This window comes from Microcebus murinus, chromosome 10 (assembly GCF_040939455.1).
Source record: "Microcebus murinus isolate Inina chromosome 10, M.murinus_Inina_mat1.0, whole genome shotgun sequence".
Lineage (NCBI taxonomy): Eukaryota > Metazoa > Chordata > Mammalia > Primates > Cheirogaleidae > Microcebus > Microcebus murinus.
This window is the reverse complement of record NC_134113.1, coordinates 6,621,649-6,645,945: the sequence shown is the minus strand read 5'-3', so window position 1 is coordinate 6,645,945 and position 24,297 is coordinate 6,621,649. Positions and strand designations below refer to the sequence as shown.

General features: G+C 59.0%; 1 protein-coding gene across 3 annotated transcripts in view; it reads right to left on the bottom strand.

Annotated features, from left to right (window-relative positions):
• The window catches only part of NFAM1 (NFAT activating protein with ITAM motif 1), a 41,587-nt gene that overhangs the window by 14,088 nt on the left and 3,202 nt on the right, over window positions 1-24,297 (bottom strand). For all 3 annotated transcript variants that reach the window (XR_012921361.1, XR_012921362.1, XM_012741930.3), the window contains exons 2-4: window positions 13,292-13,615; window positions 11,183-11,295; window positions 5,738-5,836 (exon numbers count right to left, since the gene is read on the bottom strand). Coding sequence is in view for 1 of the 3 variants with exons in the window: in XM_012741930.3 (XP_012597384.2) it covers window positions 5,738-5,836; window positions 11,183-11,295; window positions 13,292-13,615 (536 nt within the window). In the remaining 2 variants the exon portion in view is untranslated. The remainder of the gene's footprint in view (window positions 1-5,737; window positions 5,837-11,182; window positions 11,296-13,291; window positions 13,616-24,297) is intronic.

Below are 24,297 nucleotides of genomic sequence, written 5' to 3'. Positions count from 1 at the left end.
GAAGCAGGTCTGGGGTCCCACCGGTGGTCCGCTCTCCTTCCTGCCCAGCTCAGATGGCCTGCCTGGCACGCATGAGCCCAGAGAGGCAGGGGGTTCAGGGCCAGAGAAGAGGACTCTGCCCTGGGACCCTGCAGCCTCTAACCCACTCGGCGGGCGGGCAAGGGGCTGCTGTCCAGCAGGCAGAGCAGGCTGCCGCGGAGGTGGCCACCAATTAGCAGCTGCTGAGTGAAGTCTTTGACAAGTTCTGACCTGCTGGGCTGCATTTGTATTCAGGGTGCGACCCGATCACCAGGCTGTGAAATGCAGTGTGCAGCCTTGTCAACAGGACACCCTCGGAGCCTCTGAACCAGCTCCTCCTGGCCCTCCATGGTGATGATGGGGACAGCCTCCCTAGGAGTGCCCGCCGGGAGAAGACTGCGCAGGCTTCCTAAGTGGCCCGTAGGGCTGTGCCGGGCCCTGCTGTGCTGTGTTCAGGCTGGGCTGGGCTGGGCTGTTTGGCTGGGACCCAGGCCCTCCAGGCCCTTTTCCTCTTGCTGCCCTTCGGCCAACAGTGCTGGCCTGAAAGGTCGTCAGCCGCAGAGGTGGGAAGTCAGTGCCACGGCCTTCTCCAGGGGCTGAGGCCAGAGCCCACGTCAGCTGCCCTGGGCCTGAACCTGATCTGAGGGTCCTGCACGCTGGGGTGATGGTGAGCTCTGGGGTGCTGTTCAGAAAGGAGCTGTCAGTGGAGAAGGAGCACCCCAGCTCCAGGCCGAGGCGCTGGCAGCGGGGAGCCTCCGAAGGCTCTTCTGACCCCATCAGAGTCTCGTGTTAGAACAGCCCCTCGGGCTGTGACGAGGGGCAGGAGCGGGAGGGACTGGAGGGTGGGAGTGAGGACCCCCACCAGGCCAGCCGGCGTGGGAGCAGAGCTGCCAGAGGGAGGGTGCAAACCACAATGCGGACGCTCCGGATTTGCCACAGGGAGCCCCTTCTGTCCCCTCTGCCCTGCGCTGGGCCCTGTGAAACCCTAGACATCCTGGAAGGCAAGAACGGTCTTCTGCCCATCTACACAGCAGTTGGCCATGGGGCACCTACTGAATGCACTGGGCTGCTGTGGGGTGGGGAGGGGGCTGGACACGGACAATAAGCCCCGAAGTAAAAGGCAGCTGGAGGCACTGGACAGACACAGAAGGAAGACAGGGCTTGGGGTGGGAGGCGGCAGGTTTAAGAAGGAGGTGAGGGAAGGCCACACTGGAAAGGTCCCGTGTGAGCAGATGGCTGGGCGAGCTGCAGTCAAAGGCCCTGCGGCATGGGCATGCCTGGTGTGCTCCTAGGCAGACAGAGCACATGAGGGTGCTGGCTTTGACCCTGAGCGAGACGGGAACCTGGGCAAGACTGTGGTGGTCAGGAGAATTGCTCCGCAGACTCCACCTCCAGGGATCAGAATCCACCAAGGGCTGGGCATCGCCAGCTGCTGGGCTCTGAAAGCCATCTCCGAGTTTGCACGGAGGCCACGGGCCCTCCCCACGCCCCCTCACATGTGACCTGCGTCACGGTGTGCTGGTCCACGGTGCAGACCCTCAGCCTTCCTTCCCGCAGGGTCAGACCTGCGCACAGTGGGACTGCCCTCCTAGCGCTCCCCAGCCCCCCACCTTCTCTCACGGGGTTTCTAATAAAATCGCTGCTCACTTAATCCCATCTTCCTTCTGCTCCTTGGAGGACCTGGGCTCTCCAAGGGCCCTAAGCACAGGGCACGATCTGTTGATGGTTTAACAGGATCACTCTGGGTGCTACCTGGTGGCACAGAGACCATGGGACAAGGATGGAAACAGGTCGGCTGCCTGGGGACCCCTGCAGGACTCCAGGTGAGACTCGGGAGTGGCTCCCGGCAGTGCTAGCACCGGGCAGTGAGGAGGGGCGGATTCCGGACACGTTCTGAAGCGAGACTCGCTGGTGGATCAGAGATGGGCAGTGATTGAAGGAGAGAAGGAAAGGACGACCCCAGTGTTTTCAGTCCGACCAGCTGGGAGGATGGAGGGTGTCCTTGAGAGGAGGCACTCAGGTGGGCAAAGAGTCGGGATTTGGCTTGAGAGTGGTGCTGCTTTGACCTGCGAGCAGAGTTGACTCTGCTGTTCAGTGCGCATGTCTGGGCTAGAGATATAAATTTCGGATCGGTCAGGATACAGATGATCTTCGGGACCTTGAGGCTGAACGAGATCCCCCAGGGAGGGGAGTGGAGATAAGGCAAAAGGGGTCCCGGGCTCCAACGCCTGCTCCAATGTGCAGAGGTCGGGGCTCCCCTGGTCCCCAGGAGGAACCAGTGAGGGCACTGGGGAGGCGGGAGTCAAGGAGGGCCAGGAGAGTGGACCGTGTTGGAAGCGAGTGAAGACAGTGTGTCAAGGAGGAGGGAGCGCTCAGCAGAGTCAGATGCTGCTGATTCTTCAAGGGAGGTGAGGACAGAGAGAACTGCCCATGGGGTGTAACAATGTGGCATCAACATGACCCTGGGAAGGAAAGTCCTGGTGGAGAGAGAACTGCAAGCTTGACAGAGAAGGTCGGAAAGGACAGGGAGAGAAACTGGAGGTGAGTGTGACAATTCTGGAGTTCCCTTACAAGTAGCTGCGGGGAAGGGGCAGGTAGCTGGAGGCGGATGTGGGCTCAAGGTGAGGAATTTAAGATGGGAGAAACCATAGCAAGTTTGTAAGCTGTGAATGCAATATTGTTTCCTTAACCCTAGTTTGCAGATTATGGAACCGAGACTCAGAAAGAAAGTTGAAGTAGCAGAAGCAGTGAGCAAAAGAACAAGGCTCGATCTCTAGTCTGTCTGACCCACCCCAAATCCACGCTCTTAATAGGTCAAGTTTTTAAGTACAAATTGAAATAGTGCAGGTTTTTTTTTCATGCCATAATAGACCGTGAGTACTTTTCCACATGAATAAAAAGCAAGAATTGACATAATGAAAAGGAGAAATAGACAAATACATTATCATACTGGTTAGATTTTAACTTCTCTTAACAACTGATAAAATAGACCAAAAAATCAATAAGTATCAAAAAGGATATGGAATATTTTAAACAACACAACCAACAAACTTAACCTAATTGAGATATGTAGAACACTCATTTAAACAGGCACCACACAAGTTCTTTTCAATTGCACACAGAATATAACCTGAGCCATAAGGCAAGTCTCAAAAGATTTAAAAGGATTAAAATCATGCAGAATATATTTTCTGATTATACTGGAATTTAGCTAGAAATAAAAAAAAAAAAAACAGAACATAACCAGAAAATAATCAAACATTAAGCAAAACACATTCATTTAAATAACTAGTGGGGTAAGGAAGAAATCTCAATGGAGATTTCAAACTGAAAGATAATGAAAATATGACATATCAAAACTGGTGGGATGCAGCTAAAGCCATACCTAAAGGGAAGTTCATAGCCTTAAATGCATAAATTAGAAAGGAAGAAAGATAGGAAACTATTCAAGTGTCCATCCAAAGAAGGAAGAACATACAAAACCTTTCCTGGAGGTTAGGAACAAGACAAGGAGGCCAGCTGTCCCCGCTCCTGCTGCCCGTCACAGTATAGGTTTTCAGCAGTGAGATAAAGCAGGAAAAACAGAACCAGAAGGTGTGAGCATTGGAAAGGAAGAAGTGAAACTTCCATTATTCATAGATGACATGACTGGGTACATAGAAAATCCAAAGGCATTAACAGAGAAACTATCAGAATTAATGAGTGAATTCAGCAAGGTCACTCTATATAAAGCCAGCATACAAAAATCAACCATATTCTCCATACCAGCAATAGACATTTAGAAAATAAAATAAAAATGAGGACACCTGTACCCTAAAGCCTTATCAAGAGGATCCAGGTGTAACGTCCTAGCACGGTGCCCGGCACATGGCAGGTGCACCACAAGTGGCTCCTGGTAGCATCACTATTGTAGTTAATGTCATTCTTCCCTGCCCAGGTCCAATCCCAGCCAGTAGACCCTTGTCTCGGGGGCTAAGCAAAGTCCTGTGGCCTCCCGTCACCTCTCCTTTCTGGTCCTCAAACCTCTCCCAGCCGCCTTGCAAGCCTGCGGGCGGCTCAGTCTCCACTGCGCTCCAGAGAAGTCGGCCTGAGTCTCGGGGGACTCCAGACACGGGTGAGGAGGAAGCTCCGTTCCAAAGAGCTGTTCCATTACCATGACCTCACAGAAGGCGGTGCGTTCACGGGGAAGGATGGCCATGGGCTGGTCAGGGAAAACACAGCTGCACCAGTCCAGTTTGTTGTTTTTATAAAGTATGTAGTGAGAGTGTGTGCAGGTCTCCTGCTGTGTATTTATAGAAAAAAGCCAGGAAAGTATAGAAATCAACGTTACTAGTATTTATCCTGGAAGAAGACGGAATTAGGATGCTGGTTATTTTCTTCTTTTATAGATATCCCACACGTGTGTGTGTGTGTGTGTGTGTGTGTGTGTGTGTGTGTGTGTGTGTGTGTAGAGTAAGAAAGAGAGGAGGGGGGGAGAGAGAGAGGGAGAAAGAGAGAGGGAGAGAGAGAGGGAGAGAAGAGGAGAGAGAGAAATGTTTTCATTTAGCAGCTGACACCAGACTTCCTCCTAGAGAAAACACCACGCGGAGTGCTGGGCTCTGGGCGGGCAACAGCGCATGGGGAAGTCTGCAGCCGCATGCAAAGCAGCGGCTGGTGGAAATTCCCTGGGGCGGAGGGGCTGAAGGCCCTTCGAGAACTGTCATGTTCCACTTGGAGCTGTCGGAGCTGCCTTGCAGTGACACTCCCTCTGTCTCCCTGCCCCCGCCCCCATGGCCAGCAGACATGGCCACATCCTGAACTTCTGTGTGGGGTTTTGGGGCCTTGGAGGAAGGACCTCAGTTCACGAGTGAGTCACAGCGGTGGGGACAGGAACAGCGGCAGCAGGCACAGGCAGAGTCGTAGGGCCAGAGGCAGCCGGAGAGCGTGCACCAGGGGTGGGGAGTCACACTCCCCAGGTGGCTCTCCTGGGACTGAGAGCCCAGCCCACACGGGCGGCATTTGTCACTTTCTCTACAGTAAGCATATGTTACTTGTAGAACTAAAAGAAACATAACTGGAAAAGAGTGTTCCTCGCCCTCTTTGGCCCCAGGCATCGGGCAGAGTGGCCGTGCACTTGCGGGGCTGGGCGGGCCGGGGTGGCCCCCTCGTCCCCACGCACGGCAGCCACCCCTTGCATAATGATGGAGAATGCTGGGGAAAATGCTTGGGACACGACAGGGTGTGGAACAAGCAGGGTCCCAGCCCGTGTCTGGCTGCCATTGGGACGATACAAAGCAATGTTCGTGTGTGGTGGGAAGAACATGAGTAATCGAAATCACCGATGTGTTGAGGGCGTGGGACAGCGCCTGACCTTTTCCTCTTTTTGTGATTTTTGGTTGTTGTTGCTGTGATGTTGTTTGTGCAATAAAAAGAGGAGGAAGTTGGTGAGCTGGTCACCATCAGTGGTCAGATGAAGAAATTTTTGCAATTCCTCCCCGTCTTCTGGCCTTGATATCTCTTGTTCCAGAGGTGAAGTGTTGTGCCAAGGAGGGGAACAGAGTGGCCCCCAACATTGGTATACCTTCCAGGGACCCCGCACAGGTAACCTCTTTTCACATTCATAGACATGGAACTATTGCCCCCATGTTTACAGATGAGGAACTTGAGGCTCAGAAAGGCCACACAGCTGGTACAAGACCAAGCCACAGCATCAGACCCAGCACCAGGCCCTGGGACTCACCGTGTAGACAGACTCCGCTGGGGGCTGCTTGGGGCAGCCAGCAGATCTAGGGTCTGGGCACTGCTTGCTGGGCTGCTTCCCTGGGATCTGCATCCGTTTCTGTAGGGAGAAAAAAGTCAGGGGTGGGGCAGAGCAGACCCCGTCTTCCTCCCCTTACAGCCCCCACCGGGGGAAAGCATGGCAGATTGTCAGGAGGCCACACAGAAACTCATCGCTCAGCACCTTCCACCCGCCCTCTCCTGGGAAATGTGACAAATGTCTCCAAGACCTACATCGAGGCGCTCACTCGTGCACCTGGAGACACAGGAAATGAACAAGACCCACACGGGCTGGGTGCATGGACACAGCGCCTGGCTCAGGACAGGCGGGAGCTGCAGGGCCTGGGGCCAGCGTGGCAGGGACCCAGTGATGGAGCCAACTCCTAAGGGTGGGTCCTGAGCAGGCACCAGCCAGGCCCAGCGTCCAGTCCCCCTGTGCCCTCCCTGGCTCTGGCCTCGATTTCTCCAGCAATAGCCCCCTTTGGCAAGATTGTTGCAAGGATCCAAGGAGGGGATGAGGGGGTAGATGCTTGGCACTGCAGTGGCACTTAGGAGGCTCTCGGTCAACCGGTACACACTTGGCAAGCACCCGTTGGCCAGGCAGCGTGGAGAGGTTGACACTGCCCCTGCCCTCCTGGAGTCCGGGGTCCAGGGGAGAGACGCACGATGACACGGAAAGGTGGTGCGCGCTGCCCTGGCCTGCGGCACGCAAGGAGGAAAGCAGCGCCCGCTGGGTAGGGGCTGTTGCAGGTGGAATCCGACAGCCGAGCCGTTCACTTGGCAAGACAGGGAGGGGGCAGTTCCAGGCAGAGGGGACAGCCTGTGCCAAGGCCGGGAGATCCTGAGGCACTTAGAGACGGTCAGCGTGGCCACGGAGAGTGTGGACGGGGGCGGGGTGTGTGTAACCTCTGAGGGCTTTAGTAGGAGGCGCGGGGCTCAGAGCTGGGCTCTGGCAAGCGCACGCTGGCGCTGCTAGCGGTGGCTGTGGAGGCTGGACGGGCCTGCTGGGCCGTGCGGGCAGCTCCTACCGAGGCAGGGGGTGGCCCGGACCTCCCCCCGTCACAGCCACCGCACTGCCAACCGTGCAGCAACGGCAGCCGCATCTCGAGGCGGGAGCTAATTAAAAACCCTGGCTGACTGCCAGTCCCCTGCCCATTTACTCTGGGATTAGCTCTGGAGAGCCACTTAACTCTCAGGCAGAAGCCAGAGCCATCCCAGCCTCGGCACAGGCACGGCCCAGAGCCCGGGGCGAGGCCGGGCTGCAGGCACCTGGCCTGCCTCAGCCCACGCAGCCCTCCTCGGACCTGCAGGCCGGTCTTGGTGCAACGTCTCTGCCCTGCACAGGAGGCAGCTCGGGCTCAGAGAGGGTGGGTGACTTGCTGAGGCCACACAGCCAGGAAGCAGCAGAGGCAGGATTTGAACCCAGGTCTGTGTTTCACCAAGATACTGACCAGGCATGAGCTGGAGTTTTCGCTCTTCTGTTCTGTTAGAATGAATAGGTCTCACAGCTACAGTTAAAGGGACTGACACCTGTGCACCATTTCGCAGTTTACAGAGACCCCTGGGACTTGTCCTTATTTTCATTTAATTTTCATGAAGACCTCAGGAGGTGGGTGTGGCATTGCCCCCAGCTAGTAGGTGGCTGCCCTTGATCAAGCCCAGATGCCCCATCCTCAGAGCCAGTGCCGCCTCCCCTGCACCACCTGCTTCTTGACGGTCGTGGGCAGAGGCTGTGGTCCCCCACAGGGTACCTCAATGCCTCCTCTTGTTGAGACAGCCGGGGTCCTGGTGCCTCCCTTCACTGAGCCGGCTGGCCCAAGCACTGCCAAGCTGAGGGGGCAGCTCATGGGCAGTGGCTGTCCTGCAAGGCTGACCTTGGACAGGACAGCTCTCTGGGTCTGGGCTACACAGGCTAGAAAACATGGCCCCAGGAGCTTCAGGTCCCTGTGGACAACTCTCGCCCACCCACTACATGCCGGGCCTGGGCACAGTGGTGAGTGACACCCAGGCCTGGCCTCGTGGCTCTCTCGGTGAGACTGGTGAGGTCACCAGGGGGTAAATGCCACTGCAGGGTCCTGGGAAGGAGCCTCAAGTGTGCAGGCAGCTGGAGTGGACGTCTCAGGGCTGCCTTGCGGCGCATCTCTTGCTCTCTGACTCTGACAAAGTGTCCCAGGCATTGGGAACAGCACGTGGAGCAGCTCGGGGGCAGGAGAGCGCAATGTGTCAAGCACTGTCAGATGGAAAGGGAAGGAGGTGAGCCGGGGAGGCTGGCGCGGGCAGGACCACGAAAGGCCACGGTGTCTCTGCTCCGAGGGCAGTGGTGGCCGCCAGGTCAGGGAAGTGGCCAGGTTCGCATTTTATAAGGCTCCCTTGGCTGCCACAGGTGCAGGGGACTGAAGGTTGGGGCTGGCAGGGGCAGGGGAAGGAGACCTCTGGGAGTGGGAGCCTTAGGGGACAGCTGAGGAGGCCTGGGCTGGGGCAAAGGGTCCCATAGAGCAGAGTTTTCCCCTGAAAACTCAGACAGGTGTCATTTTGTTACAGGTGCCAGGGGTGCCCTGCTCCTTGGAGCCAGCCCTGCCCATCTGAGCACCCTGTCCCAGGCAGTCAACACTGGCCCTTTCACTTGCATTTTTCAAATGAATAACCAGTGTGGCTCCTCCCGCTATGCCCAGCTCTGTGTGCCCAAGCCACTCCGCACCAGTAGGCAGTGGTGGGGAGTCACCAGGCCTGGGCCAGGACACACCCCCTGCACACCAGGGTGCCTGTTGGGCCTCAGATTCCTCCTCTGTAGAATGGAGCGAGAATGGTGCCCTGGCCACCTCCAGCTCATCTTCCAGGTCCCCTCGTGCATTTGTTCCTTCATTCCTCCCACACTTACTATGGGCCAGGCTCCCCCAGGCACAGGGACACCAAGTCCTTGCCCCGCGGGGGCTGTGCTTTGATGGGGGGAGACAGCGTGAAGCCGAGGCCAGCGTGTGGCGGCAGGGGCGGGAGGCAGGTGTGGAAGCAGAGGCGCTACTCGCTACTCCTACTCCGGGAGAAGGATGACAGGGGGTGAAGGATGAGCCTGGGGATGGCGGGGACAGGGGGACGGGGCTGGATCCTGGACAGATGGGGCGGGACTTGCTGAGGGGGCAGATGTAGGGGTGAGAGAGAAGAGCCCCCTCAGGCCCCACGTGGGGTGTTAGGCACGGTGGCCCACGGTCTGGGGCGTGGGCAGGGTCTGGGGAACGAACCGAGGGAGGGAGTGCGCGGTGGGGGAGGGGCCGTGTGTCAGATGCCGTCAGAGGGCAGGGACAGGTCAGACGTCCTGGCAGACTGCCTGGACCTGCTCCTGTGGTGGCAATCATGGCAATCACTGCCTCTCGAGAGGGCTGCCTGTCCTGGTGCTCCAAGTGTCGCAGACTCAAATGGCACTTCTGCCCCTTCCACAACCCGTGACGCGGCCCGCTGCCTGAGCCCCGCTGAGGAGACAGCACAGAGGCGCTGAGCCCGCCAGGCTCGCGGCACTGGGGAGCAACAGGACCGGACTAGGGGCGACGGCCGAGTCTGTGTCCGTAAGCCCCCCGCCCACTGCCGCTTCCTTTTCTCTTAACATGGCATGAGTTTAACTGCGGCGTCCTCCCCAGACTGGGAGGCTTCACTGTGTCCCTCTGTGTCCCCAGCCTTCGGTACAGGGCCTGGCACATAGCGGGTGCTCAGCTCGTGTCTGCTTAAGGAATGATGAACGGATTTAACGCAGACCGTGAAAGGGCCCTGCAAGCCGCAGCCCCTCAGCAAACGCCGGTGGGGCCAGGGTGCAGCTGGCGCACAGAGCTGGCCTCGGTGGGGAATGGAGTGGAGCCAGGGGACCTGTGAGTGATAGGGGTGGAGGCAGGGAAGGTGGCAGAGGAGATAGCCAGGGGGCCGGGGAGGGCCTCTCTGAGGAGGGCCACTGGACCTGGTTTCTGTGTCCCTGCCCAAGCTCTAGGCCTGGCCCCGTTTCCAGCACCTGGTGGCTGCTCGGTAGACGTTCGCTGAGTTGTGAACAAATCAAGAGCTATCCTACTTGCCATCGTCCTGGGAAAAGCAGGGAGAGGGAGGGAGGGAGTGTATTGAGGGCAGGAGTGGGGGTGCAGCAGGGAGAGAGGTGGCACTTGGCACCTGGCAGGGGCACAGCCGTGCTGGTTGAGGGAGGAGGTGGCCCAGCAGCCGGTGGTCTCCGTCCTAACTCTGGAGTCCTGGAGGCTGAGGGAAGCATTTCCCTGCCCTTGTTGGGTCTTCCCTGCTGCTTAGCTCGTCCCTGTGGCTGGGCCAGAGGTGGGGACAAGGACCTGCCAAGGGGACAAGGCCCTCCCAGGACTGCACAGTGGTGCCCAGCACCTGTGGGCTGCCTTTACAGCTCATCAGCAGGGCGAGTCAGGCCAGGGTCACAGGGGCTCCTGCTGCGTCCCGAGGGCGCGGTCTGGGCCAGGAGAGGAGCCCGCTTCCCGGGCACCGGGAGGACCCGGCTTCCCAGGCACCAGCTCGAGGAAGGCAGAAAACGCAGCCTCCCGAGGCTCTTGGGGTGAAAAGGGGCCCAGCTCTAGCACCCGGAGCCTTCTCTGGAAGAGCGATTACGTCTCCAGCCTTAAGACACGGACGGGAAACCGAGGCTGGTTCAAATCCCAGGCCTGCCAAGTGCGGCTGTGTGGCTAAGACCCTGTGGCTTCCTTGCCCACCCTTCCAGGCCACAGCCCGCAGGGCAGCCGCCGGCAGGCCCTCCCGGACGCAGCAGAGCAAAGCCACAAACAGCCAGCTCCGCAGACTGCGCAGCGCGCCGCCCCTCAGCGTCCCTTCTCCCTTCGCACCACCTTCAGCCTCGGCCCCACCCACCCGCTCCCAGGCCCCGCGCCTCCCTGGAAACCAAGTCACATCCTGTCCCCCTCGCTCTCCTCACTTATAGGAAGAGCTAAAGTCCTTCCAGCACCCTCACCGGCCTCATCTCCCTCCCTCTGTCCCCTCTGTGAGCGCGGGCCACTCGCCAGCCACACGGCCCGCAGCTGCTGGAACACCCGGAGCCTGCTGTTCCCTGCTGGACATGACGTGCAGCCTCCTGCCTCCTTCCTTCTGGGCGCTGTGTGGGGAGACCCTCCTCGACCCGTTCCTTTTATTTAAGAGGCAGGGAGAGTCTCTCCAGAGTAGCTGGGACGCAGGTGCGCACCTCCACGCCTGGCTAATTTTCTTGTCTTTTCTTGCCCAGGCTGGTCCCAAACTCCCAGCCTCAAGCTCTCCTCCCACGTCGGCCCCCAGAGCGCTGGGAGTGTAGGTGTGCTCTCGGCTGCTGGCATGAGGGGTCATGGGGACACCTGCGGGCAGCCCCTCTGCCCCGGGGCTTCCCGAGCTGTGCGTGCGGGGACGGCGCCGTGCTGTGTGCGTTCGCCCGTACCTTTCTCCAGAGCAGCAGAGCCGTGCCCAGGACGCTGAGGACGGTCAGGAGGCTGGTGAAGCCAAAGAGCAGGGCCTTCTGGGCGCCGTAGGGGGGCTCTTGGTACCCCGAGTCTAGGAGAAGGGGCAGCGAGCAGAGGAGGGAGTCACTGGGAGAAGCGGGGTTCACCCTGCTCCACCAACCCCAGACGCCCAAAGCCCTGTGTTCTCCTCCGCCAGGGCCATCTGCAACACTCCCCAGGAGGCCCCCAGAGCTCGGCGCAGTCCTCGCTGGCCACCCGCTCTGCGAAGCCGCCTTTTTTTAAATTTTTTTTCAGCATATTATGGGGGTAAAGATTTTAAGGTTTCAATAAATGCCCACTTCCCCCCCACCACAAGTCTGAGTCTCCAGCATGACCATCCCCCAGATGGTGCACATCTCACTCATTATATAGGTATATACCCGCCCCCCTCCCCCCTCCCACCTGCCCAATACCCTATTACTGTAGTCTATATGACCACTTAGGTGCTGCTCAGTTAATACCAATTTGCTGGTGAGTATATGTAGTGCTTGTTTTTCCATTCTTGGGAAACTTCACTTAATAGTATGGGTTCTAGCTCTAACCAGGAAAATATAAGATGTGCTATATCACCATTGTTTCTTAGAGCTGAATAGTACTCCATGGTATACATATACCACATTTTATTAATCCATTCTTGGATTGATGGGCACTTGGGCTGTTTCCACAGCCTTGCGATTATGAATTGTGCTGCTATAAACATTCGAGTGCAGGTGTCTTTTTTGTAGAGTGTCATTGGATCTTTCGGGTAGATGCCCAGAAGCCGCCTTTTTTTTTTTTTTTTTTTTTTTTGAGACAGAGTCTCGCTTTGTTGCCCGGGCTAGAGTGAGTGCCGTAGCATCAGCCTAGCTCACAGCAACCTCAATCTCCTGGGCTCAAGCAATCCTCCTGCCTTAGCCTCCCGAGTAGCTGGGACTAAAGGCATGCGCCACCATGCCCGGCTAATTTTTTTCTATATGTATATTAGTTGGCCAATTAATTTCTTTCTATTTATAGTAGAGACGGGGTCTTGCTCAGGCTGGTTTCGAACTCCTGACCTCGAGCAATCCGCCTGCCTCGGCCTCCCAGAGCAGAAGCCGCCTTTTTGTGTTACTGCCTTGATTCTCACTGTGGGCATGGACCACACCGCTTGCTCTTTGCTGTCCCTGCCTCAGTGAACTGGCCTCCTTGAGGGACCCTGGACGAGTCATTTCACCTCTTGGGGCCTCTTCTTTTCCCTCTGTGTCATGGCGGTACGGGCAGGTGGGAGGGTTTGTGCTGGGACTGACAGAGGGCCACCCCCGGTAGGTGAGGGCACAGTGCTCCTCCTCAGCCCTCCCTCCCTCCCTCACCCACCCCCATCCATCCATCTGCCTGGCAAAGACTGACGGAGTGCCCGCCACACACCGGGCACGTCAGTGCCATCACCACCACCTCCCAATGCCAGGCGCCAGCCCTTACACGCACCCTCTCATCCCTCCTCATGAAAGGCATCGAAAGGCAGAGCATCGCCATGAGGACCAGGGCCAAGCAGCAGGATGGGATTCAAACTCAGATCTGCAGATTCCAAAGCCCCAGCCCCTTCCAGTGGGAATCGCAGAGCAGGTCAGAGAATCACCGCTTTGAGGATGGGCCCGTTCTTAACTTTTGGGGTCACCACACCTTTGAAAGTGTGATGAAAACTAAAAGTCTGTCCCTAGAAAGATGTACATAATCCGGGTGCTCACGTACACGAGGCCCCCACAAATACATATGTGCACGTGCCCAATTCTGCAGAAGCCCAACCCCCCGCCCCCCGCACTGTGCCGATGAAACACTGAGACCAAAGGGCCAAGTGACCTCTCTTGGGTCACCTGCCGGACGTGGCCAGGGGCAGATCACATGCCAGCCTCTGCCCTTCCCACGTAAAGGTGGAGCCTTGGCACCCCTGTAAGGCCGGGGCTCCCTGAGGGTGCTCTTGCAGCTTTGCCGAAGCAGGAAGACCAGGCAAGCCACCCGTCACTTCAGATCCTGTGCCCAAACTCTGCCAGTTGAAACCTTTGCCCGGGGAAGAGCCACAGAGGGAGCCTCACCTCTGACCAGGATGAAGATGCCATTGCTGCGCACTGTGGATCCGAGCCAGTGGACAGAGCAGTAGTAGATGCCAGTGGCTGATGAGTCCTGCAGCGTGGTGTTGACCTTGCACTTCAAGGTGGAGGTCTGGTTCCCTGTGCTCGGGGCAGGTCTGCAGCTTATCTTCTCCTCAGGGCTCATCCGGCCCTGGAGATCTTCGTGAAAGTAGCAGACTGTGACGTTTTTGAATTTGTTCGGGTAGGTGATTATGCAGCTGAAGGAGACAGCCTTGTTGGCCAGGGAGACCACAATGGGGAGGCCAGTGTGGATCACTGACTGTCCTCCTGTAGGGGAAGCAGAGGGAGAGAGTGACAAGTCACTGGGGGCTGCCTCGGTTCTACCTGCTTGCAGGTGAGGACTAAGGCCTGCACCTCCCCCGCGCTCACCTGTGCAGGTGCAGCTCCGACTTCCTGTGCACTCACTGTGTGCAGGTGCAACTCACACCTCCTATACACCCACTGGGTGCAGGTGCAACTCACACTTCCTATACACCCACTGTGTGCAGGTGCAACTCACACCTCCTGTACACCCACTGGGTGCAGGGGCAGCTCCCACTTCTCATGGACTCACCATGCACAGATGTTGTGCCAGGCACTTGACACACTGCTCCGCCTCTCTTAATTACTATACCCCCGAGGAAGAGTCTCAGGTCAGGGAGGCGGAGCCCCTTGCTCCCAGCCCTCAGCAGGTATGGGGCGGAGCTCCCGCCCTGTCCCGCCCTGGGGCACTGGAGCCCACCTCCGAGGCCCTCTCCTTTCCAAAGGCCAAGCGGCCACGTTGGATCAAAGCACAGGTCTGGGAAGATGGAGAGCAGGTGAAGAATGAGAAGTACAGAAGGAGGGAGGAAAGCAAAATAAAGAAACGCAAGCGCTTCCCGGCAGTGAGTAGACAGGGAGGGAGGCAGGTCTGCCCACGGTTCTCTGGTGCCAAAGGAGGAGGCGCGCAGGCAGCAGGAGGGACAAAACTTTCCCGGAATCTGAGCTGGGAGAGGATTTGTCAAGCTTTTATATCGTATAACAGGCACCATCCCTGAGAGCGGTTTTTCTAACACTGCAGGGTGCTCCATCTGCTGTGACCAGGACGCTCAATGGCCATGACAAAGCAGTTCTGCCGGACCCCCTTCCCTCCCCTCCCCAACGAGAGGCTCTTGGAAAACAGTTTGAACCTGGTGTCCCAGCAGCGGCCCTGCCTGGCTGGGCCTCTGACCCCCTCACCACCCCCCGCAGGCTTCTGGGATGCTCTCAGATTCTGGCCCGGGTCAGGCGCACCCCCAGACTTGAGCTGCACGCAGCCCCGGCCTCAGTATTCCTGTCCCTCTGGACCCTTCCTTCTCCAGCAGCCCAACAGCAGACAGTTCTAAATTGAGGTCGGCAGCAGGCAGCCAAGAACACGCAGGCCGGGTTGTTAATCGGGAGAAGATCGGCGTTTGAGCCGCTCAGAGGGAGCCGCAAGATTTATTTTGTTGGGAGAGTCAGACGTGGGCCTCCCGCCTGTGGCGAGCGGCTGGCGAGGGGCCAGGCTGGTCTCTTCCCACATCTCCTCAGCTCAGCTCCAAGCCCGAGCCCTGGGGAGGGGGTCCCCAGGGGAGGCCAGGCCTTCTGGAAGACGCAGAGGGAGGGACAGAGGTGGCTCTTCGTGCCAGTTAATCCCTTGAAGCCCCGGCCACACAGATGTTCTGAACTTGGTGTTAAGCCATGAAACAGACACCCCTCCCTCCAAGCACGAAAGGCACTCACAGTCCCAGGGAATCGACTGGCTGCCACAGCGGGTCGGCTTTGTCATAATGGATATGACAACGGCGGAATATCCACCGAGCTGGCGCCAGGCCCCCCCGTCCCACGGCTCCCCTCTGGCGGGCAGAGTGGGAGAGGATTTTACACCGTACTTCGTGGCTCTGGACTCTATCTCAGGATTGTCATTAACAATCACAATATATCAGTTTTGTCATAAAACAAGCAGCGTTGATTCAGGGCAGAGGTTTATCTGAGAAGGAAGTGGCAGGGGCAGGGGAGGGGTGCCAAGGTACGGGTGTTGCATGGTACCCCAAGGTCCATGGGCCAGAAGGACAAGAGGCAAGAGGGGTGGCATCAACTGCAAATGACTGAGAACACTGCTGGCTGCACCGGGGACCCCACCCTGCACACACTCTGTGCACCTGCCCTGCGGCCCCCTGACCTCAGCCTCCGTCTCCTCACCTGGCCAACTCCTGCCTGGTTGCCCAGACTCGGCGTGGGAGCCATCGGCCAACTTTTATCTGCATCCTCCTGTTTCGTTCTCGCAGCATCCCTGGGCAGTTGGGGCAATGCACCGGCTGGTGTTTTCTCGTGGGGGACAGGGTTGGCACCTGACTGAAACCAGGCGGATGGTGGCCACGCCAAGGGCACTCCCCCTCCCCGGGGCCCCCTGCTCCTCCTCATGGTGTCTCTAGGAGGATGGACACACTGTCAGTACAAAAAAGCCACCTTCCTCTTTGTCGTGCCGGGAAGACATTTGTCCAACTGTCTTAAAGAATTCTCCCCATTCGAGGTGTCCTTTCAGAGGATGATGGAAGTTGCTACTGCAGTTAAGCTGATCTTTACGATTCTGGGGAAATCTATGAAAATAGAACATCTATTGTTCTACAGCCTTCTGGGATTTGTTATTTTAAGGTGAGCGGGTCAGTGTCATGAAAATGCGTGGCCCCAGCTCAGGCCTGCCCCGGCCAGGAGAGGCTTTGGAGCGAGAACCTCAGACCTCTGTTGTCGCCAAACGGTGAAGACAGGAAGCATCTCTGACCAGCTCAATCAATGGCGACAGCGATCTGGAGACAGCAGGCCAGAAACCCAGGAGGAAAGGTCTGCGGTTGCACCGAGTGCTTGGGTCCTGGCCTGGCAGTGGAGCTAATCGCCTCCCCGGTCCTGAGCTGCCACTGGGCTGTCGGCACCCTGGCGTGGGCCACAGCAGCTGCCTGGCTCCCACCCCCTATCCTGGACATGTGCCGCCAGGAGGCCCCTCCTGGGGGCCAGGCTGTGGGGTGCTGCCCCCAGCCGGTGTAGACAGGTACATAGTCATTTCCAAGTCCTCGAATTCTTTCCACCCACCATTTGTTTTGCCTCCCACAAACACTTAAAGGGTTCCAGTTAGGTACCCTGGCAGCACCCCCAGTCTAACAGGGAAGGGTGGTGTGGAGCAGAGGGAGCCTGGGGTAGGGCTGGCGCTGGGAGCCACTGGGTCCCTCTGGGCAGAGGGTGGCATGTTGGTGACCTGGAAGCAGGAGCACACAGACAAGGGAAGGAAAGGGCACAGAAATGTGCCCTGGCTGGGTGTGACAGGTCCTAGGTCAATTAAATACCACAACAATCCTAAAAGACAACTATTGCAACCCATTCTGCAGACCAAGAAACAGAGGGTCTTAGAGGCCCAAGGCCACAGAAGACATGAGTAGTGCGGCAGGGTTTGAACCCACGTTAGTCTGACTGTGCTGAGGAAGAACAGCCAGCACCCGGGCTGAGAAGCGGCCATCAGATATGGCGGGGCGTTTGTGGTGACACCAGGCACAGTAGCCATCAGACACTAAAAACAGGTTTGTCAGACCCTGCCGGACGCCACAGATTTTCACAGTCAGATGGCTGACAAGTGGCTGGGTGGCTCCAAGATCACACGCAGGCCACAGCGGGCAGAGAGGGTGGGTGAAGAGGGGCTGGGGAGAACTGCAGGGGCCTGCCCTGGGGGTGTCCCCGCCTCACCCCAGGCTTAGGGGGGCTGCAGCGGGACCCTCCCAGAACGCGGGGTGTGTCCTGAGTGAGGGCACTCTGGCTGCTGCCTCACACCTGGTGACGGCTGTGGCTGCATCACGCTTTGTCCCTTGCTTTGCAAAGGCAGTGTGTCCCCCACGAGACAATGTGAGCCAGGCCGGGGAGCTGGCTGGGCACCACCTAGATTGGCCCATGCAGCTGCCTAGAGGGAGGAAGGCTGGGGTGTCTGGGAGGGCCACACCCACCCAAGGGCTTGGCTGTTCCTTATGTAGTCTCTAACCCTCCCCTGCCACTCCCTACCCCCACATGACCACCAGAGCAGATGTCCCCAACTGGGCGGCACAGACTACCCCTGCCAAGCCTGGCCACCCAACTTTGCAGGAGATGGTGTTTTCAGGGGGCCAGTGGGGAAAAGCCCAGGTCTGGAGGCAACAGGCCTGGATTCGGATCCTGGCTCTGCCTCTTAAAGGCTGTGCAACCTTGGGCTGGTGCCTTTACTTCTCTGAACCTTGGTATCTCCCCTGCAACACAGGGACAGGAACAATGCCAACCTTACGGGGTTGTAGTGGGACTAAACGGGACCAGAAATTCAGCATGTTTGCCACGGGGCCAGGCTGCCTTGCCCTAGGGGACAGGGAGGAGGCAGGGACGTCCTGGAGTCCTCTCCAGTCTGCAAAGCAAAGGCCAGCCCTGCCCTTCTGCCTGCTTAAGCGCAGGGCACACATGCCCTGGTGGTGGTGGTCCAGGCGTGACAGGACCCCAGGGGCCTGGCCCTAGAGGCTCCCCTGCCTGGGTGTGGCGTATGCCGGGCTCTGGGTGGGAAGAGGCAGCTCCCACAGCCCTGGGCTGTGTCTCCCGCCTGCCCGTGCCACCACCTCTGTGCGTTCGCCACCCACCGTGTTGGGAAACAATTTACCACCCGCTGGCGCCTGAGTCCTTCCTTTTCCGGTTCTTCTTATGCATCTGTGGCCGCCTGAACTTGGGGTTTGAGAGCTGGGTGGAGTTGGTGCCCTCCCCCCCCTGGCCTGGGACCCCTGCTGAGTCCCTGGGGGCAGCGATTGGCAGGCAGGGAACCTGACCCCGGGTGTGCCAGTGCCCAGCCCAGCAGCTGCCCTCCGGTCACCAGCGTTCAGGATCAGATGCCCCCCTCCCAGCCCAGCAGCTCCCATCACTCATCCTGCTCCTGCCCGCCTGAGCTGGCAGCGGCTCCCTGCAGGAGGAAGCCCAGGAAGGAGACTGGAATCAATTTACAGGGTTAAGACAAGCAATTAAAACACAGAACACGGAGCATTTCACGCGTGGTAAGGGCACTATTTGTGACCTTCTGGTTTCAGTTACATTCATGCAGTCGGGTGCAGACAGGGTCATGCTAAAGCATGCCTCTCTTAACTTGGGGCCACTGTTAAAAACACTGAAAGTCCCTGGCCCAGAGGATCCAGCCCTTCCTCCCAGGCCCTGCCTAGCCGGGCTCAGCCGCCCCGGCCCACGCTCCTGTGCCCCTGCTGCTCCTGTCACTCCCCCTCCCGGCTTAGGGGCCACACTCCGTCCTGCTCACTTCCTCCCTGAGCCGCCCCTGGGTGCCTGGTGCCCCCCCACCCCTCACCCCCTCACAGCACAGACTCCCCGGCACCCACTGTGAAGCCACATGATGAGAAGAGCTAAGGGCCCCTGGGCATGGTCCCCTCTTCCAGATGACAAAACTGAGGCTCGGAGAAAGAAGGAGGTTTGCCCGGATGGTACAGCTAGTAAGTGACGAGGCTGTCACCCGCACTCCTTGCCACTGCTCTGTGCTACCACTTAGAACCGCAAAGCAAGCGAAGGAGAAGCTTCTCAAAGGAAAGAAATACACTCTTTTAAAGGGAGTGTAAACAATCTCAGAAGCCATTTCTTTAAATTTGGGCCATGTAGTAGGCAGACAGGGCCAGCAACACGTAGGGGTCTGGGGATGGCGGCACTCAGGAACCCCTGCAGCGTTCAGGGGACTGTGACTGCCATCTCAGCCCACACAGAGCCTGTGGCTCCAAAAACAGATATAAGTGACGCCACGAGCCCTTTACAGACTGGCCCCGTGACCAGGCCAACCCAGCGTCCCTCTCTTGCCGCAGCAGTGAACTCTCTCTCGGGAAAAGCATGCCCGTGCGGAACAAGCGTGGTGTGCCCTTACTGAAAACACTCCCACCCAGAGGTGCCCCCACCCCGTGTCTCCCCTGTCCTTCCCCGGCCTCCTCGAGGCCCCCGTCATCCACCACCTCCAGGCCAGGGCCCGGCCCGCTGCCCCCACGCCTGGAACTCAGTCCTGTCTGCGGCATCCGCGCTGTCAGCTGAGGGCGTGAGGCCCCGACGTGCTGATCAAAGGCATCCCTTCCCACCGAGGTCGATTTTAAAGGAAAACACTTTGATTCTCCAGCCACGGAAGAAAGCAGTTCCCACGGTCTGTATTTCAGGCCTGGAGTTTGCCCTCCAATTTAATCCCGGCGTCTCTCAGAGCTGGGCCTTTTTCTCAAGGCCCATCTGAAAGGCTGCTGGGGAGACGGACCCGGGGCTGTTGGTCTCATCACAGACCCCGGCCATTCACCGGAGCTGAATCCCAGGACGCCACAGGCGACCGGGACACAGGCATCAAATGCGGCGGCGTGCAGCCAGGTGGCTGGTGAGGGAGGGGCGCGCGGCGGCGGCAGGTGCAGAAAGGCAGACTTTGAACAGAAAGTGTTTCGGCGCTTAGCACCGGCGCCCTCCAAACAGCCCATCGGACTGGCGTCACGTCCATCAGCACCTCCGGGCTGCACAGATGCATACAGATGTGGCTTGCCTTGGAGCACTTCCACAGCCTGTCCCCGGCCCGTGCTCACACTGCCAGACCCCAGACCCAGGCTGCGCAGAGGCCATGCGGGGACACGGCCAAGCGCACACTGCTCCAACGGTGGGGCTGGTCTGGGAGTGTGGCCCAGGGCCGCAGGGGAGCTGCTCCTTCCTCCACCCTCGAAGAGGGGCATCAGGATGGGGGGTGGGGCGAGAGGGTGGGGGGGGTTCTGCCTCTCATCTCTGAACGGGGGTGGGTGCAGTGGAGCCCACCCCCCCCCACCCCCCACCCCCTCCCCCGCAAAGTCCTGCCAGGGAGGCTGGGCTGGGCTGGAAACGCGGGGTGAGGGCAGACCCCGGGGCTGCAGGAGCCCGGAGGAAGGGCCCAGCCCAGCCTGGAAGGGGTAGAGGCTTCCTGGGGAGGCCACCTCGGCTGGGTCGTCGTTTGTTCTTTAAATTATAATCCTTCATGTTCCCCCCACACCTCCCATCATAGAAGTGAAGGCTGCGGACTGAGGAAATTCTGTAAGTCACAGCCGAACTCGACGGCAGGTCTGCCACCGACACCGCAGCCACGAGCATTTTGGCACCTTTCCCTCCCGTCTCTGTCCCAAGCTGAACCTGGAAGGAAGAGCAGGACGCAGACAGGTGCGGGGAGAGCCCTGGAGAGGGGTTTTAAGCACAAGAAAGTTCCTGGGGGAACTTTGGAAGTCTTGAAACGGCACTGAGTCGGAGGGACTCAAGAACCATGGGGGAGTTGAGAGGGTTTGTGTCTGGGAGGGGCACCAGGGGATGCCCTGGAGGTGGGCGTGGGGGCTGGATGCTATTCTGAAACCTGGTGGAGCCTCTGTGGCCTTTTATTTATTATTGTTATTATTGTTTTAGGGACAGGGTCTCGCTCTGTCGCCCAGGCTGGAGTGCAATGGCGTGATCATAGCTCACTGCAGTCTTGAACTCCTGGGCTCAAGTCACCCTCCCCAAATGCTGCGGTTACAGGTGTGAGCCGCACACCTGGCCCTCTGCGCGATTTTAAACTGGGAAGTGACATGATCATATTTGCATTCTAGAACGAGGACAGAAATACTATAGAGTTCCAAACAGTCTCCCTCGGCTGCCGAAAGCCTTCCCCGGCATTAGTGATTCATTCTGTGGGATTCATGCCCCTCCCGCCTCAGCCTCCTTTTAAAATATAAATGCTTCTGGCTGTCAACACACTAACTCCTTCCCATGATGACTCGCCAGCTCGCTTTTATCCTGACTTCTCTTAAATCGCTACCTCCCCCACGATCCTGATCCCACACCCTCTGGGCTGCAAGCTCACCCAGCCCCCAGCCCCCTCCCTCCCCGGCCCTGCCAACCCCCTCCTTCCCGCCCCCCCCCCAGTGCACCCCCTGCTGGCTCTGCTGCCATTGAGGGGGCCTCCCTCTGGCCTTTCCCACAAGACTTGCCTCTCAAGGCTGGTGCCCACGGCCTCACCTGCCCAGGTGAGTTCAGTCATGCCCCGCACACCTGAGGCGAACACCCTGGGGGAGGGGTGTGTCATCAGGGGGGTCAGGGGCTGGGAGAGGGGCCAGAGGGGCTTCACAGAAGAGGTAGCCTGAGTTTGACCTTGACAGGCAGCTTGGATGTCACCAGGTTTGCTGCAAGTGAGAGGACACCCTCCGTGCTGAGGGAGCAGCAGGAGCAAAGGCTGGGGGTGCTGAAGGTGACATCACCCGGCATCCAGCAAGGCTCGAGAGGGGTGTGCCCATTGAGGGCAGGTGTCAGGCAGGAAAGGGCAGCCCAGGGCTAGAGAGGGTCTCATCCAAGGGGCCAGTGATGGCAGTGAGGCCATTTGTGGTTGTGCTCTGTGGACCCCCTGTCCCCTAGTCCCCAGACTCCTTAGGACAAGGTCTGAGAAGGGGAGTTGCCGATTCAAAGAGTATTCACATTTCCAATTTTAGTATGCGCTGCCATGTGGCCTTTGGAAATGTGCCCTTTCACCCTAAGGCCAGCACTGCAAGCCAGAGCCCACACGCAGTGTGAGACCAGCCCACCTGACAGGAGGCTGCCCCTGCCCTTGGCTCGGGTTGTGCCCGACACCCTCTTCCCCCGCCCAGCAGCAGCACCCATCTGGCCCAGAGTCCCAAAGGGTCCCCAGCTCCCGGCCCTGCCCTTTCTCCATCTCCCCACCACAGCCTTTGCAGCCCCAGGGCGGGAGGGGCCAGAAACCCAGCCCAGCCGACCGTCCACCGCTTCTGGCTCTTCCAGGCACGCTGCACACCCCCACTCCTAGGATGAAGCCCCCTGACATAGCGACTCATCAAAGAGACCCTCGGAAGCCAAGCATTTCCTAGTGTCAGCCATGACTCCCGTGGCACCCTGGGCCAGTCCTTCCGGCCGTGGCCCTGCAGCCCTCCTCTGTGCCTGGCCCTGGCTGGAGGTGGCTGGAGGTGGCCTCAGACAGGTGACTTGGGCCTGGTCTGGCCCCTCAGGAGCTCATGTTCTGCGCTCTGGCCTGAGGGTGTCCAGGGACAGTGAGTCACCACGGCCTGCAGGAGGTCTGCGGAGGCCACGGTGAGCCCCTTGGCCCGTGAGCCCCTGAGCTCTGGGCACAGAGGGGGATGCGTAGAAGGGGCAGGGGCGGGGCCCAGAGGAGCCTGGTGGGCAGGAGGAACACACCTGACCTGGGCAGGTGAGCACTGAGTCCCATCACTCACTGCGCCCTCGAGCCCTGTCCCCAGGGCCAAAGCCTCACAGACCCTCCCTCGGGGGTCCCAGGCGCCAGGCCCTGCGGCCATTGGTGGTGCTGGACATGCCTTCCTGTATGCTGCTGGCAGGAGGCCTGCCTGGAGGAGGCCGAGCACACGGCAGGGTGAGCATGTGGAGGCCTGGGGTGCTCAGGGTGCTTGGCCAAAGTCTCCTGGGACTCAAATCCAGGCTGGCCAGGCCATCCTCTCCAGGCAGCCGAGCTCCGCCTGCCAGTTTCACGTCTGCCTCCTCCCCTCCCTCTCGCCAGGCTCACCTGGTGTGTCCCCCCCACCTTCTCTGGCTTCAGCCCCGAGCCCGGGCCTGCCGCGTTCCCACTGCGCTGAGCCCTCGCCCAGATCCACAGGGAGGGGTCGTGCGTCCACACTCGCACTCACAGGACTCAGGGTGAGGGGCTCGGTCCTCCGCCTCTGCCCGAGAAGACCCTGGGCTCAGCCCCACCTGGCACCAGGCGACCACCCGGCCCTTCCAGCCTTTCTGTGGCTTCCCCCAGGCGCCCCTCCCAGTGGCTTCGTGTCCCACCCCGCTCCGAACTCGCTGGGGCCGAGGAGCTTGATTCCTCCTGTCATTGTTACTATTTCCTGAGCGTCCGCTGGGTGCCGGGCAGCGTGCTGGGACTCGAGGATCAGAAGCCACGTGAGTCTGCACAGTCCCTTTTGATTTTGTCAACCACTTAAAATATAAAAACCATTCATAACTGGCAGGGCAGGCACGCGGCTGCAGCGGGCTGGAGGTAGCCCACGGGCCGTGGTCTGTGACCCTTGCTCTGTAGCCACGAAAACAAACAAGCGTCAGCCACCCCGTCCATTGGATGCAGCTTTAGAAACACAATGTTGAATGAAAGAAGAGGGTCACAAAGGAACGCGCACAGCATCGTTCCAATTGCAGAAAAAAGTTGAAAAGCAGGCAAAACCCGCCTCTGTGGCTCAGTGACGGGCACTAATGATAAAACTATAAAGAAACGCCAGGGAGTGATCGCTCTAAAAGTCAGGATGGTGGTTCCGACCTCGGAGGGGAGGGAGGGGTGTCTGGGGAGGTACAAGGGCCTCTGGGGCACCGGAATGTTCTCTGTCTTGACCTGGGTGGTAGTCACACAGGACGCTGTTCCACAGCGTTTATTGTCCGGCGCGGCACTTTTCTGCACGCGTATTATAGTTCACAATTACAAAGGAGAAAGCAGCGAGACAGGACCTGTCGGGAGGGCGCCGGGACCCCTGCCTGACAGGCATTCACATCCGTGCACCGCTCTGCCAGGGACGCTCCCCTCCAGCCCCGCGAACCTCTCCGTCCCTCCCTCTGCCCTGCCGCCTGGCCTTTCCGCCTTTGTTGCCGCTGCGCGGCTGCCCACCCGCCGCTCCGCACTCCCCGCCTGCCCAGGGCAGGGAGCGGGCGTCTCCCCGCCTGCCTGGCCCGAGCTTTCGGCTGGATTAGACAAAGATGAAAAGCAGAGGCCGCTCCTGAGAGGGACCCGGAGCTGCGGGAAGGGAGACAGGAAGCCTCAGCCGGGCAAAGACAGAGGCTCCTGGACACCTTTTGCATGAAAAAGGGCCGGCGACACCTGGGTCCAGAGCAAACAGGAGGGGAGGCAAACCTGCCGCGGGAACTTCCCGCCTTGGGTCACATTGTCTGGCTGAGTCTCCGGGTCACCACCTGGCTGACTGTGGTTTGCGCTGCTCTGGGGTCCC